Source organism: Pelophylax lessonae (assembly GCF_965119305.1).
Source record: "Pelophylax lessonae genome assembly, chromosome: 11".
In the NCBI taxonomy this organism is placed as follows: Eukaryota; Metazoa; Chordata; class Amphibia; order Anura; family Ranidae; genus Pelophylax; species Pelophylax lessonae.
In genome coordinates, this window is record NC_138778.1 from 175,075,695 (window position 1) to 175,088,539 (window position 12,845).

General features: G+C 45.0%; 1 protein-coding gene across 1 annotated transcript in view; it reads left to right on the forward strand.

Annotated features, from left to right (window-relative positions):
* Positions 1-11,397, forward strand: part of PPP1R9B (protein phosphatase 1 regulatory subunit 9B) — a 98,247-nt gene extending 86,850 nt beyond the window's left edge. The window contains exons 8-10 of the mRNA XM_082272730.1: positions 1,291-1,520; positions 6,018-6,114; positions 10,363-11,397. Of these exons, the coding sequence (XP_082128856.1) occupies positions 1,291-1,520; positions 6,018-6,114; positions 10,363-10,416 (381 nt within the window). The 3' untranslated portion in view covers positions 10,417-11,397. The remainder of the gene's footprint in view (positions 1-1,290; positions 1,521-6,017; positions 6,115-10,362) is intronic.
* The last annotated feature ends 1,448 nt before the right edge of the window (positions 11,398-12,845 follow it).

Sequence of the window (12,845 nt, forward strand, 5' to 3'; positions counted from 1 at the left end):
TGCAGAGTTTCGGGATGCCCTGCACACAGAGTGCAGAGTTTTGGGATGCCCTGCACACAGAGTGCAGAGTTTCGGGATGCCCTGCACACCTTCAGCCTTTTTCCACAGCTGCCTACTTCTGCATCCCCCATCCACATCTCACTTTCCCCTCTCTTCAGGTCTGACCTCTGCATGCAACCTCCCCTTCATTGCCCTGCACACAGAGTGCAGAGTTTCGGGATGCCCTGCACACAGAGTGCAGAGTTTTGGGATGCCCTGCACACAGAGTGCAGAGTTTTGGGATGCCCTGCACACAGAGTGCAGAGTTTCGGGATGCCCTGCACACAGAGTGCAGAGTTTCGGGATGCCCTGCACACCTTCAGCCTTTTTCCACAGCTGCCTACTTCTGCATCCCCCATCCACATCTCACTTTCCCCTCTCTTCAGGTCTGACCTCTGCATGCAACCTCCCCTTCATTGCCCCCCCCCCTCTTTAAAAGCTTTATCATTTTCCATGTCTTACTTTTTTTGCTGTATTAAGCTGAAGCACCGAGTTGGCTCTAGTACCTCCATGCACACTGTAGGTGGCTGTGCCTCTCTCTCACTTGCAGGGAGTTCATCCATCAGGGGTGTTGGCCTTCTACCCTGGGCTCCTGCATCTCCGTTGTCCCCATCCTGAACTCAGTGGAAGCCACTCAGGAGATCAGACCCGTGGGAGCTGTTGGGAGACAAGCTGTCACTTGTAAATACTGTACAGAAGATGGACTTCTGTGTTTACAAGTGATACTGGTGAGCATGGAGAAGAGGGACCTGAGCCAGAGGTAATGAAACTAAGTTCCACCAAGTTCCAGCTGAAAAAACGCCCTGCTTGTTTTAAACTTTTTTTTTTTTTACATTTATTCAGTTACTTTCTGGTTTCCAGGCCTAGGCAAATGATGCCATACATCCCAGGAGTCTTCAGGAGGGGAGAAAGGGGTTTCTCAGCTAAGCATACCTTCCTGCCTGCATGCCTGAACTAAGGGCAGATGGATTCCAGGAAGTAAATGCTACATTAAGCATCTGCCCTTACTCAAGATGGCGGCAATCAGAAATACTAGGGGGTGTTTTTCATAGTCATTTCTTAGCAAAATAAAGTATGGAGACGTGGCTGGATGGGGAAGTTTGCTTTGAATATTAAAAAAAAATTAAATAGCATTTGTGGTGCTCAGATGCAATGTAGTTCCGCTTTAAACACTTATACTAAAAGAATGATTACATTCAGATGAAAGATGCTAGATTCCCTTTTATCTCAATGTCTTCTCTGTCTCTGTAGCTGGCTGGCCTGGAGCAAGAGCGATCTCGCTGGAGAGTGGAGAAGGTGCAGCTGCAGCAGAGTGTTCAGGAGAACAGGGAGCGTGTGGAGAAGCTGCAGGGCTACTGGATGGAAGCTCAAAGCCTTTGCCAGGCAGTGGATGAGCATCTCAAGGAGACCCAAGCCCAGCACCAGGGACTGGAGCGCAAGTACAGCAAGGCCAAGAGGCTCATTAAGGAGTACCAGCAAAAGTAAGTGAGCTGGTCTCTTGAGAAAAAAAAAACATTGCTTTTCCTTTATTAATGATAACTATTTATTTTTTAACCAAGGAAATTGAGCATGTTGCTAATATATGATTATTGAAGCACAACTTTAATTTAGGATAGAGTGGGGATGAGTTACACCTTGTATTGCATTGTTAAAGTAGCATTCCAGGATTTTGCCACATTTTAAACCTAATCTATCTAACCCTATAAAGCAAAAATCACTGCACTTACCTATTTTGCACCCGGTCCGGTCCAGTCTCCGGCAGGCGGAAGCTCTGTGCAGGAGAGGACCAACAACGGCTATGAAAAGGCTGGGAAGTGACGTCACCCATAGAGTTACTATGGGGCTTCTGTTGTCAGCTGCCTCTCCTGCCCACCTATATGCACTGAAGCTGCCGCTGACAGCTGATGCTGGGACCAGACCAGACGGGCTGCAAAATAAGTCTGTATAGCGATTTTTGTTTTACAGGGTTAAATAGATTAGATTTAGAATGTGGCAGAGAGCAGGTTTAGTGTGAGGTTTTGCCTGAACTTCAACCTCCTAGGCGGTAATCCCGAGCGTGACTTGGGGTTGGTTTTTCATATCAGGAGCGGTAACCCCGAGTCACGCTCGGGGTGGATTGCAGAGAGCGCAGCGGTGTTCTCTTACCTTATCCTGGCGATCCAGCGATGATCTCTCATTGCTGTGATCGCCAGCCGAGAGTCCCGCCGCTCCTCCGTCCCTCCGTCGGTCTGATCACTTCCTAGTTCCGTTCCCTGCAGCAGCAATGCTGCATGGGAGCGGAACTAGGGAAGGAAATTCAAAAAAAAAAAAAAAAAACGTTGCACAAAACACAAAACACATTTTGTATTATATATATATATATATGCATATATATATGCATATATATGCATATATATATATATATATATACATATATATGCATATACATATATGTATATATATATATATATATATATATACATGCATATATATATATATATATATGTATATATATATATATATATATATATATATATATATGCATATATATATATATATATATATATATATATATGCACACACACACATATATATATATATAATTATATTATTGATTCAATTATAATTCATGCGTTATATATTATATATATATATATATATATATATATATATATATATATATATATATATATATATATATATACACACATATATCTATGATATATAATGCATGAATTATAATCTAATCAATAATATAATTTTATTATATATATTATATATTAAATAATAAAATAATATTATTGATTCGATTATAATTCACGTGTTTGTGTTTCAAATTTATCACATCTGGGATGTCTACTAGAGTCTTGTTTTGGTCAGGTTTAAGTCAGTAATTACTAAGAATTGTAGGCCTATAATACATAACGCCAAATTTCCATGAAAACAATTGTACCGCTTTTGGTATGTAATTCCTAACATAATCATACCGCCAGGGAGGTTAATGCTGTCTGTGTCCCTGTTGGGGATATATTTATATCACGGTATAAATCCTAGCCGTGACCCCATAGAAGATTATAACAGCTTCAACTCTTCTGGGAAAGCTGTCCACAAGGTTTAGGAGCAGGGGCGGACTGGCAACTTTCGGCCCAGGGGGCAAGTACAAACCAGAGGCCCATGGTGCAGCGACTCGGCCCCCTTCCCACTCTCCCTCTTCTTGCCTCCTCCTGACCCCCATTCCAGGCTGAAGCTCGGCTCCAGGTACTCTCTACTCACCTGCCAATTCCCGACATGGCCAGCAGGGGGCAGTTGTGGGGAACTGGGACAGCTTAGTCGGGGCTGGACCGGGGAGGAGGGTTTCCGGTGGGACATGGAACCGGCCTCTGCTCAGACACAGTTCACACCATCCATGTTGAGGGGCCTGCACTCTGTCCTTGTTTTCAACCAGCACTCAGCGGTCGGGACTAGATCAGCAGTGGGGACTTTTTACTTCTCTTCACCAGAAATTCTTTAGGCGTGTCTGTGGCAGAAGGGTTGCAGCCTTTTTACGGGGCATCGAAGCGCCCCGGGGGGGGGGGGAATTGCCCCCCTGCCCCCTGGCCCAGTCCTCCCTTGTTTAGGAGTGTGTATATGGGAATGTCTGACCCTTCTTCCAGAAGTGCATTTGTGAGGTCAGGCACCGATGTAGACGAGAATGCCTGGCTCACAGTCTCTGCTCTAATCCATCCCAAAGGTTTCTATCAGGTTGAGGTCAGGACATTGTGCAGGACAGTCAAGTTCCTCCACCCCAAACTCACTCATCCATGCTTTTATGGACCTTGCTTGGTGCACTGGTCCGAATCATTTGGTGGAGGGGGGATTATGGTGTGGGGTTGTTTTTCAGGGGTTGAGCTTGGCCCCTTAGTTCCAGTGAAGGGAATTCTTAAGGTGTCAGCATACCAAGACATTTTGGACAATTTCATGCTCCCAACTTTGTGGGAACAGTTTGGGGATGGCCCCTTCCTGTTCCAACATGACTGTGCACAGTGCACAAAGCAAGGTCCTTAAAGACATGGATGAGCAAGTTTAGGGTGTAGGAACTTGCACCTCAACCCGATAGAACACCTTTGGGATGAAACAGAGCGGAGACTCTGAGCCAGCCCTTCTCTCCAACATCAGTGCCTGACCTCACAAATGGGCTTCTGGAAGAATGGTCAAACATTCCCATAGACACACTCCTAAAACTTGTGGACAGCCTTCCCAGAAGAGTTGAAGCTGTTAAAGCTGCAAAGGGTGGGCCAACTCAATATTGAACCCTGCGGATCAAGACTGGGATGACATTAAAGTTCATGAGTGTGTAAAGGCAGGCATCCCAATACTTTTGGTAATATAGTGTATATATATTTAATGATAAATTTGATGCTGCAGTTGGCCTCGGCAGATTAAAAAAATTACAAAAATTCAACACAGTGCCTCAACCTCAAGACAGTACACAGCTAGATCAAGAAATAAAAAAAGGTGTTGCTTTCCATAGGGGTACAAGACCACCCAACTCCAATTCAGAAAAGGTACAACCCATTAGTGAGTACCTACTAATTGCTGCTTTTTTTGCTTTGGACAACATAGCATTTTCTACCTTCAGATTTACATAGCTGTATCTTGACCTAGGCCAACAAGGCCCAGGACTAGGGCAGCACTTTGCAGGGGGGGGGGGGCGACAAAAAAGCCGCCCCCGCATGAAAAAAACAGCCTCCTCCCGGCTCCTCCACAAAGAGCCCCCACCGCTTGCGCTACACTGTTAGTGTAGCGCCAGTCTTATGGGCCTGACTGAGCCGGGTGGCAGGGCCTAGGAGGAAACACAATCTGGCGCCCCCATAAAGCAGCTGGACTCCTGCCAATATGATAATACTGGCTGGCTGCCGATGACTGGCCTGACGTTTGGACAGACCGGCGGCCGCATTTAATACAACTGGCAGCCGCCAATACTAGTAAGTGTGGCACTGGCAGCAGGTCTTAGCAGCCTAATGCTCCGCCAACCCTCCTCTGTGGTATACCTGGCTTTTGTAGTCTACTGGATGAGAAGTAAAGCTGGAACATATATTTCTCATGGTTTTTGCAACCTGCCGATTTTTCTCAGGTTTTTCTCTGTAGGAACATCTTAATGCCAGCTAATCCTGTTTTATTTAGCAAAATGTATTGTAATTAAACATACAAGTAAAAGATCTTTCAGTCCGTGTGTTGACATATTTTGGGGTCATTTTTGACTAATAAACTGGTTTGTGAATGTCACATGACCACCTTCAAATGGAACTGTAGTTGGGCAGGTCCCCATCCCCAGTGTTCCTCCCGGGATAAGTGGCACTGACAGCCAAGAACGGTACCTGTGTGGTCAGATCAGCATTGTATGTCCAATAATCCACAAATAAGGATTTAGCCCAATCCTAGCTGGCCCAATGTGATGTCATTTAGGGGTATTTTAGCAGGTGACTATGAGCCCTTCTACCACTGGAAGTGCTTTTGTTATCACTTAGCACTGGCCTTTGTTCAGAATTCATTGACAGGTGCACTTGACCTCCTTCTGGCCTGCATTTACCTGTGCTTAATGCAGATTTTGCATTCCAATAGACTTGCATAGGTATGGAAAACCTACTTGAAGCAAGCAGAAGCCTCTCAACACAGCTTGGGGTCTATTCACACCAGCCTTTGCGTTAGTGAAGCCTAAAGAGGAAGGGGTGCGGTGTGCAGATGACAAAGGGGTCTTAAACAGGAAGGGGTGTGGCCTTAGCAGGAAGGGGTGGGTCATAAATTAGTGGTAATTAATTGGCAGGAAGGGGTGGGTTTAAATTAGGGGGTGCACGAGTTTAGTCAGGCCTCAGAATATGAGGTTAAATGAGAAATTGGATAAATCTGAAGAAAAAAAGCTTTTGGATTTTAAGATCCTGTTGACGGGTTCTATTGCTGCTATACAGAAACAGAATAATAATTGAATCAATCAATTTAATCAATGACCCTCTTGTTTGCAGGGAGCTGGACTTTATGAAGAAAGAAGAAATACAAAAGCAGGCACTGGAAGAGATAGAGACTTCACACGCTGCGGAGATCCAGAGACTTCAGGAAAAGGTATCATTAAATACAGTACAGCTCGTGTAGCCTATGTCATTGTAGTAGCTGACATGCCACTCATTTGCCTGTACTAGTGATTGTAGTAGTGCTTGATACATTGAATACACTGAATACATTAAAGTGGTTCTAAAGCCTACATTTTTTTTTACCTTAAAGCATTCCGAATCCTCGCATTAAGGTAAAAAAATGTTTTGGAATCAGTATCCCCCCTCACCCACCTATTACTTACCTAAGCCCTTCATTCGATCCAGCGCTGTGCACGTCCGGGTATCACTGGCTTTGCTGAGGCACTTAAAGTCATTGGCTCCTGCTGCTGTGAATCAAAGCCAGTGACGAGGGAGCCGGAGGGGCAGGCTGAGTCCCGCTGCCTGTGTCGGGAGTGAGCACGCATAAGTGCCCCTATGGGAAGCGTTTTCCTGTGGGGGCACTGGTCATAGAGGAGGAGCCAGAAGCGGCGGCTCTGAGAAGAGGAGGCCGCTCTGTACAATTACATTAAGCAGAGAAGATATATATAGAGATGGTTGTTCATTTAAAAAAAAAAAAAAGACCTTTACAAGCACTTTAACCACTTCTGAACCGGAAGGATTTGCCCCCTTAATGACCAGGCCATTTTTTGCGATTTGGCACTGCATTATTTTAACGGAAAATTGCGCGGTCGTGCTATGCTGTACCCAAATACAATTGAATTTCTTTTTTTTCCCCACAAATAGAGGTTTCTTTTGGTGGTATTTGACTACTTGTGCGATTTTTATTTTTTGCACTATAAACAAAAAAAAAAGCAACAATTCTGAAAAAAAAAAAACCAATAGTTTCACTTTCTGCTATATAACATTCCCCCCAAAAAAATGTAAAAATCGACATTTTTAACATTTTAGGCCAATTTGTTTTCTGCTACATATTTTTGGTAAAAAAAAAAAAATCGCAATAAGCGTATTTTGATTGGTTTGCACAAAAGTTATCGCGTCTACTAACTGCGGGAAAGATTGATGTCATTTTTATTTTTTTTTTTTACTAGTAATGGCAGCGATCTGCGATTTTTAGCTGTACTGCAACATTGTGGCGGGCAGATCGGACGCCTAGCTGACATTTTTGACACTTTTGGGGGGACCAAAACTGTGGATTATCAAGGGGTTAAATGTGAGCCTAGGGGAGTGATTCTAACTGTATGGGGGCGGGGCTTGTGAAATGATCACAGAGACCTGTGATCCTACATAGAAGGATCACAGGCACTCTGTGATCATTCTAGAGAGAAGAACGGTCAGCTGTGTTTACAACAGCTAACCATTCTTCTCTCTTAGTGGGGAGCGATCGCGGGTGTCAGGAGGCAATCAGAGCTGCCTGCCCCGTGGATCCGAGTCCCCGCTGCCGGGTGGAGGCAGGAGCACCCCGTCGGCGGCGCGTGCTCGCCCCCTAGCTGCAGGTGCGCGACCGATGTATACCTACGTCAGTTCGCGCAGGAGGGGCTGCCTGCCACAGTATAACTGCGGCGGGCGGTCCTTAAGTGGTTAATGATGAAAAATGCATTACTCTAGACCGACCCATGAGAAATGAGCTGTAAGTAAACAAAAAGCTGAGCTAAAGCCTTCCCTTCCGTCTTTCACAGTTGTATAGGTTCTTCTCCTGTACTAAAATTGCTTATTCTGATTTCACTGCACACCTAGCTAGTCAGGTAGAGCTCGTCTCATTTTCTTGGCTGGAGGACATTCGGCATCATCTAGCTTTTTTCTCACTAGCAGTCCCTAGCCCCACCCCATCTCTGATTGGATTTCAGTTCTTTCTTTCATAGAGGTTTAGCATCACACGTGGGTGTTTCCTAAGGTGGTCTGCATGCAAATACATCCTGTCTGGAATGCCCACTTCTCCAGACTGACATCCACCCATCAAGGCATGTTGATATTTGCATAACTCCCAAAAACCACATGCTTATACTTACCTATTCCCTGGAGACTCTGGTCCAGACACATGATCTCCCAAGCAGCCAACTTTAATGAAGAGGAGAGATTGCCAACAAGGGTTGCACATCACTCATACTTACTATGGGGCATCGGCTGTCCTTCCTCTACCCTAAAGCCGGCGCTAGGAGCCGATCATGTGAGTGGACCAGAGCGTCCAGGGAATAAGTAAGACATCTTTCCTCTACAGCAGGGGTGGGGAACCTTTTTTCTGCCAAGGGCCATTTGGATTTTTTTAACATCATTCGGGGGCCGTACAAAATGTATGCATAAATGTAATAGGCATTGCTTTGCGGCAAAAAACGCTGTAAAAAAATTGCGTGACTTTGAGGTCACAAAAGTGTGAAAGGGGCCTTCAGTAATCAAGGTATAGTGTGCCCCCTTTTAATGCAGAGTGACCACAGCGTGCCCCCTTTCAATGCGGAGTGACCACAGCGTGCCCCCTTTCGATGCGAAGTGACCACAGCGTGCCCCCTTTCAATGCGGAGTGACCACAGCGTGCCCCCTTTCAATGCGGAGTGACCACAGCGTGCCCAATTTCAATGCGGAGTGACCACAGCGTGCCCAATTTCAATGCAGACTCATTGACCAGAGTGAACAGTGTGCCAAGCCCCAGTGCACTTGACTTACCTGTTGTAGCGGCGGATTCCTCTCTTCATTCCCCGCGTCTCTTCGAGTCCTCCTGCGTCCCGCCTCCTCCTCGGCCAATGGCATTGGCCAAGGAGGAGTAGGAGGAGGATCCATGAGACAGTAGCGAATTTTCATTCGCTATTGTCACACAAATGGGCGGGCTCAAGGCGCACTGCTCTGCGCCTCGGGTCCACCCTTTTCGGAGATTCACAGTGTCAGAACGGAGCCATCGGCTCCTTCTGACACAGCGGCACGGGGGGGGGGGCAGACAGAACGATCGTGCGAGCCGCATGCGGCCCGCGGGAGGGAGGTTCCCCACCCCTACTCTACAGGCTAGTTAGTATAGGGCAGCCACTTGCAAAGTGGTCTGGAGGAATATCTCTTCAAAGGGACCCACCAACAGGCACAAAGATCTGGCATGGATGGCAATCAAAGGGGGATTGCCGCTGAGGACATTTATGCATGCCAGAAACCTGTGCAGATACAGGCACTGCCCATTTTGCATCATCCATAAGGAAACTGCTCTGCACGTTTTCTGGGAGTGCCCCTTTGCACAGAGCCTGTTGAGGGCCTTGGAACCTGAACCTGGACTATTTTGCGGAACTTTTTCCCAGGAGGACATTGACAACACCTGGTGGGTGTTGTGTTGCTTTAAGGTCGCTTGATGGTGCGACATAAAGTGCCTTATCCTCCAGCGGGAGAGGATGTCCATTGAGGACTGTCACAGACTGGTCCACAGTCTGCTCAGAGACTATAACTCGATGGATCTCATGGAGGAAGAGGAGGTCTGAAGATTTCTCCTTCCCCCCTCTCCCTTGTGTGTCTTTGTCCATTCAATAAAGCTTTGGGGTTGTGATCTCATTCCCCTCCCCCAACCCCTCTCTCCCATCCCCCCATCACACCTGTCGCTTATTGAACTGCATTTTTGTCTGAATGAAGCATGCCAAGTAATCGCATAATAATTGTCTTCTAGTTATATGCTTTCGGGGTAATGTGGCGTTATGCATGATGCGATGGCTCGGGGTATCCTTACTCCGCACAACACATTAGGCATCATACCGCAGAATGAATGTATTTATTTGTATGATTAGAAATGTATTGTCATGTAGTGTATTTATGCGCTGCGTCGCAGTGCAGGGTAGAATGTACCCCGACAAAGTATTGTTTTTTGTATATTCTTATGCAAATAAAGTATACATTTTCAACAAAAAGGGGTCTGCAAACTATGGCCCTCCAGTTGTTCAGGAACTACACTTCTCATCATGCCTAGTCATGTCTGTGAATGTCATTGTTTTATAATGCCTCATGGGATGTGTAGTTCTGCAATAGCTGGAGGGCCGTAGTTTGAGGATCCCTGGTATAGGGCTTAGAATGGGGGTGGGAGCAGGTTTAAGCTTAGATAGTATTAGACTGGACTGGCTGCTATGAGCTATTAGTGTATAACCTTAGACTGAGTCAGCCTATGGCGGCTTTTAGTAGTGCCACTTGCTACAAGTAGCCATTAAACTCAAAAATCTAAAACCTGCAGTTTCCTATAGCATAGGCTACACTAAATCTGATAATCAGAGACTAATGTAATGGGGGCAATTCAGGTAGCATTCTTAGTGCATCTCAATTAACCATTCCTAATACTGGTTTCTATTTTTTTCTGTCCTTATCACAGGTCACTGAATTAGAGAAGAAACTTGTGACCCTTCAGTGCCCTACTCCTCCTTAGAGTATATATTACAGAAAATAGGGAATGTTGGGCCCATGGTGGCTTCTGGTTGCCCACCAGTACAGGATCTGTGTCACCAGTGAGGTCTGCCTCCCCCCCTATCTTACTTAATACTCCAGTGATTCAACGGGGGTGAAGTCTTACTCGCATCTGGACGTGTGATTGTGGTTCTCTGTTAACATCTAACCGGACAACGGTGGGATTCCAGCTGGTTGTGTCGTGACTGCAGCTCTGTAGCCTGTGTCTATGTATTTGTGTGGGCCTTAGGCTCATGTATTCCTGGTGGACCTTGGAATGTGCCACATGGCAAGATATTGTATTCAGTGACCCCACTGGCTATATCTTATAAGGAGTTTGAAATGACTGGGATCCTTTGCCCCCCTGGTGGCCTAGACAATGACTGTGGCCTCTTCTCCTGGATTTTGCGTGTACCTGTGCTGTGTTTGTGCTGGTGGTCTCTGTCTAATACCTGCCCTTGGCATCTCAAGGAAAGTATGTACCATTCACTCTTCCTCTGTTCCAAGCTTTCTTTTAACAGTAGTGACTCCCTTCCCTTTCTGGTTGCATACAGCAGAATCAAGGTTGTGATGGAGCTGCCATCTTGTTGGTTATCAACCTTTTTTTTTTTATTTTTTAGGAACTAAATTCATCACTGGACCTCATTTATCAAGGTGTTCGGAATACAAATTACTTGTGCTGTCTGTGGCAACCAGTCAGCCTTTTCCTTATTTTCAATTTCAAGGGGCAACCCTAAAGGCTGGATGGATTTGGTAGTTCTGAATACCACAAATATTTTATATTAGATGCCTTGATAAATTAGGTCCTCTTTGGTGTGAATAAGGCCAGCCACACTTGGCTTTTACGTTACAAGTGGATGCTGCTGGTGACTCGGTATTCCATTGGCTGTATCTACCTTCTGGAGTATGCTCTTATACCACCCTTTTTACCCATGGATCCCATTGCAGGAATCAAAGGTAAGCAGACCTGGTAACTGGGCTGTAAAAGCAGACCTGGTAACTGGGCTGTAAAGATCTTTGTAATAAAACCCCAAGATAAAAAAAAGAAGAATCTACCAAGTAATCTACTGCAAATGGCAGTTTTTGATGGACTAACCTGTTATTCTAACATCTCATGAATTTTCAAATATTCTGCTGCAGCCCATAAGATGGCTGCCTCCAAAGTGTACAAGTACTAAGTACACTGTATTGAAATACATAGTGGATAGCTGAGTAACTGAGAAATTGACAGGTAACGTGTATGAATCTGATTGTATGAATGACTGCATTAGCCAAGTTCACCTACTAGGACCTACTAAACATCTAGGAACTGCTAGGATCCAACCAAATCTGGCCATGTTGCGCTGCCAAAAATAGGCCTCACTTGTCCAATAATCAAAGTGGCTTTGCTGTTTTTCAGTAGAGTTTGGGTTCAACTGGGGAACTCAACATATAGAAACTGCTAGGATCCAACCAAATCTGGCTATTACATACTAAACCGCACTTTTTATTACCCTTTCCTATGTTGTGCTCCCAAAATTAGACCTTGCCTAGTCTTATAATCAAAGTGGCTTTGCTGTTTTTCAGCATATTTTTGATTCATTTGGGGAACCCAACTTCTAGGAACTGCTAGGATCCAACCAAATCTGGCCTTCATAGACTAAGCCATGCTTTTTATTACCCTTTCCTATGTTGAGCTCCCAAAATGAGGCCTGGCCTAGTCTTATAATCAAAGTGGCTTTTGCTGTTGTTCAGTATAGTTTAGGTTCATCTGGGGGAACCCAACATCTAGGAACTGCTAGGATCCAACTAAATCTGGCCATCACAGACTAAACCACACTTTTTATTACTTTTTTTCTGATCCCAAAATTAGGCCTGGCCTAGTCTTATAATCAAAGTGGCTTTGCTGTTTTTCAGTAGAGTTTATTTATTTATTTTATTTCAGGTACTTATATAGCGCTGTCAATTTACGCAGCGCTTTACATATACATTGCACATTCACATCAGTCCCTGCCCTCAAGGAGCTTACAATCTAAGGTTTGGGTTCATCTGGGGAAAGGACGGTTGGATGGTACAACATTCTCGGACTTAAGTTTAAAATATATTTAGTCTTACACATACAGGTCTGTAGGGCTTGAAAATAATTGCATGCTTATCGGCGGAGATATTAGTGAATTCCACTGAGGTGGGGCTCTACCTGAAGGTGGGACACATTTGAGCATGTCTAACTAAAGCTTAATTAGAACAAATGAACATAGGGCCAGGAATTGGGATGTAATCTCAGGTACTGTCTGGGCATTGGGAGGTTAAAAAAAAAACTGCAAGTGATGGCATAATCACTATACACCGCACAAGATAGCCATTATTTGTAATATGTTGAACATAGAGGCTTCTGATAAACACCACTCACCAGGGCTGATCATAGACACCAAG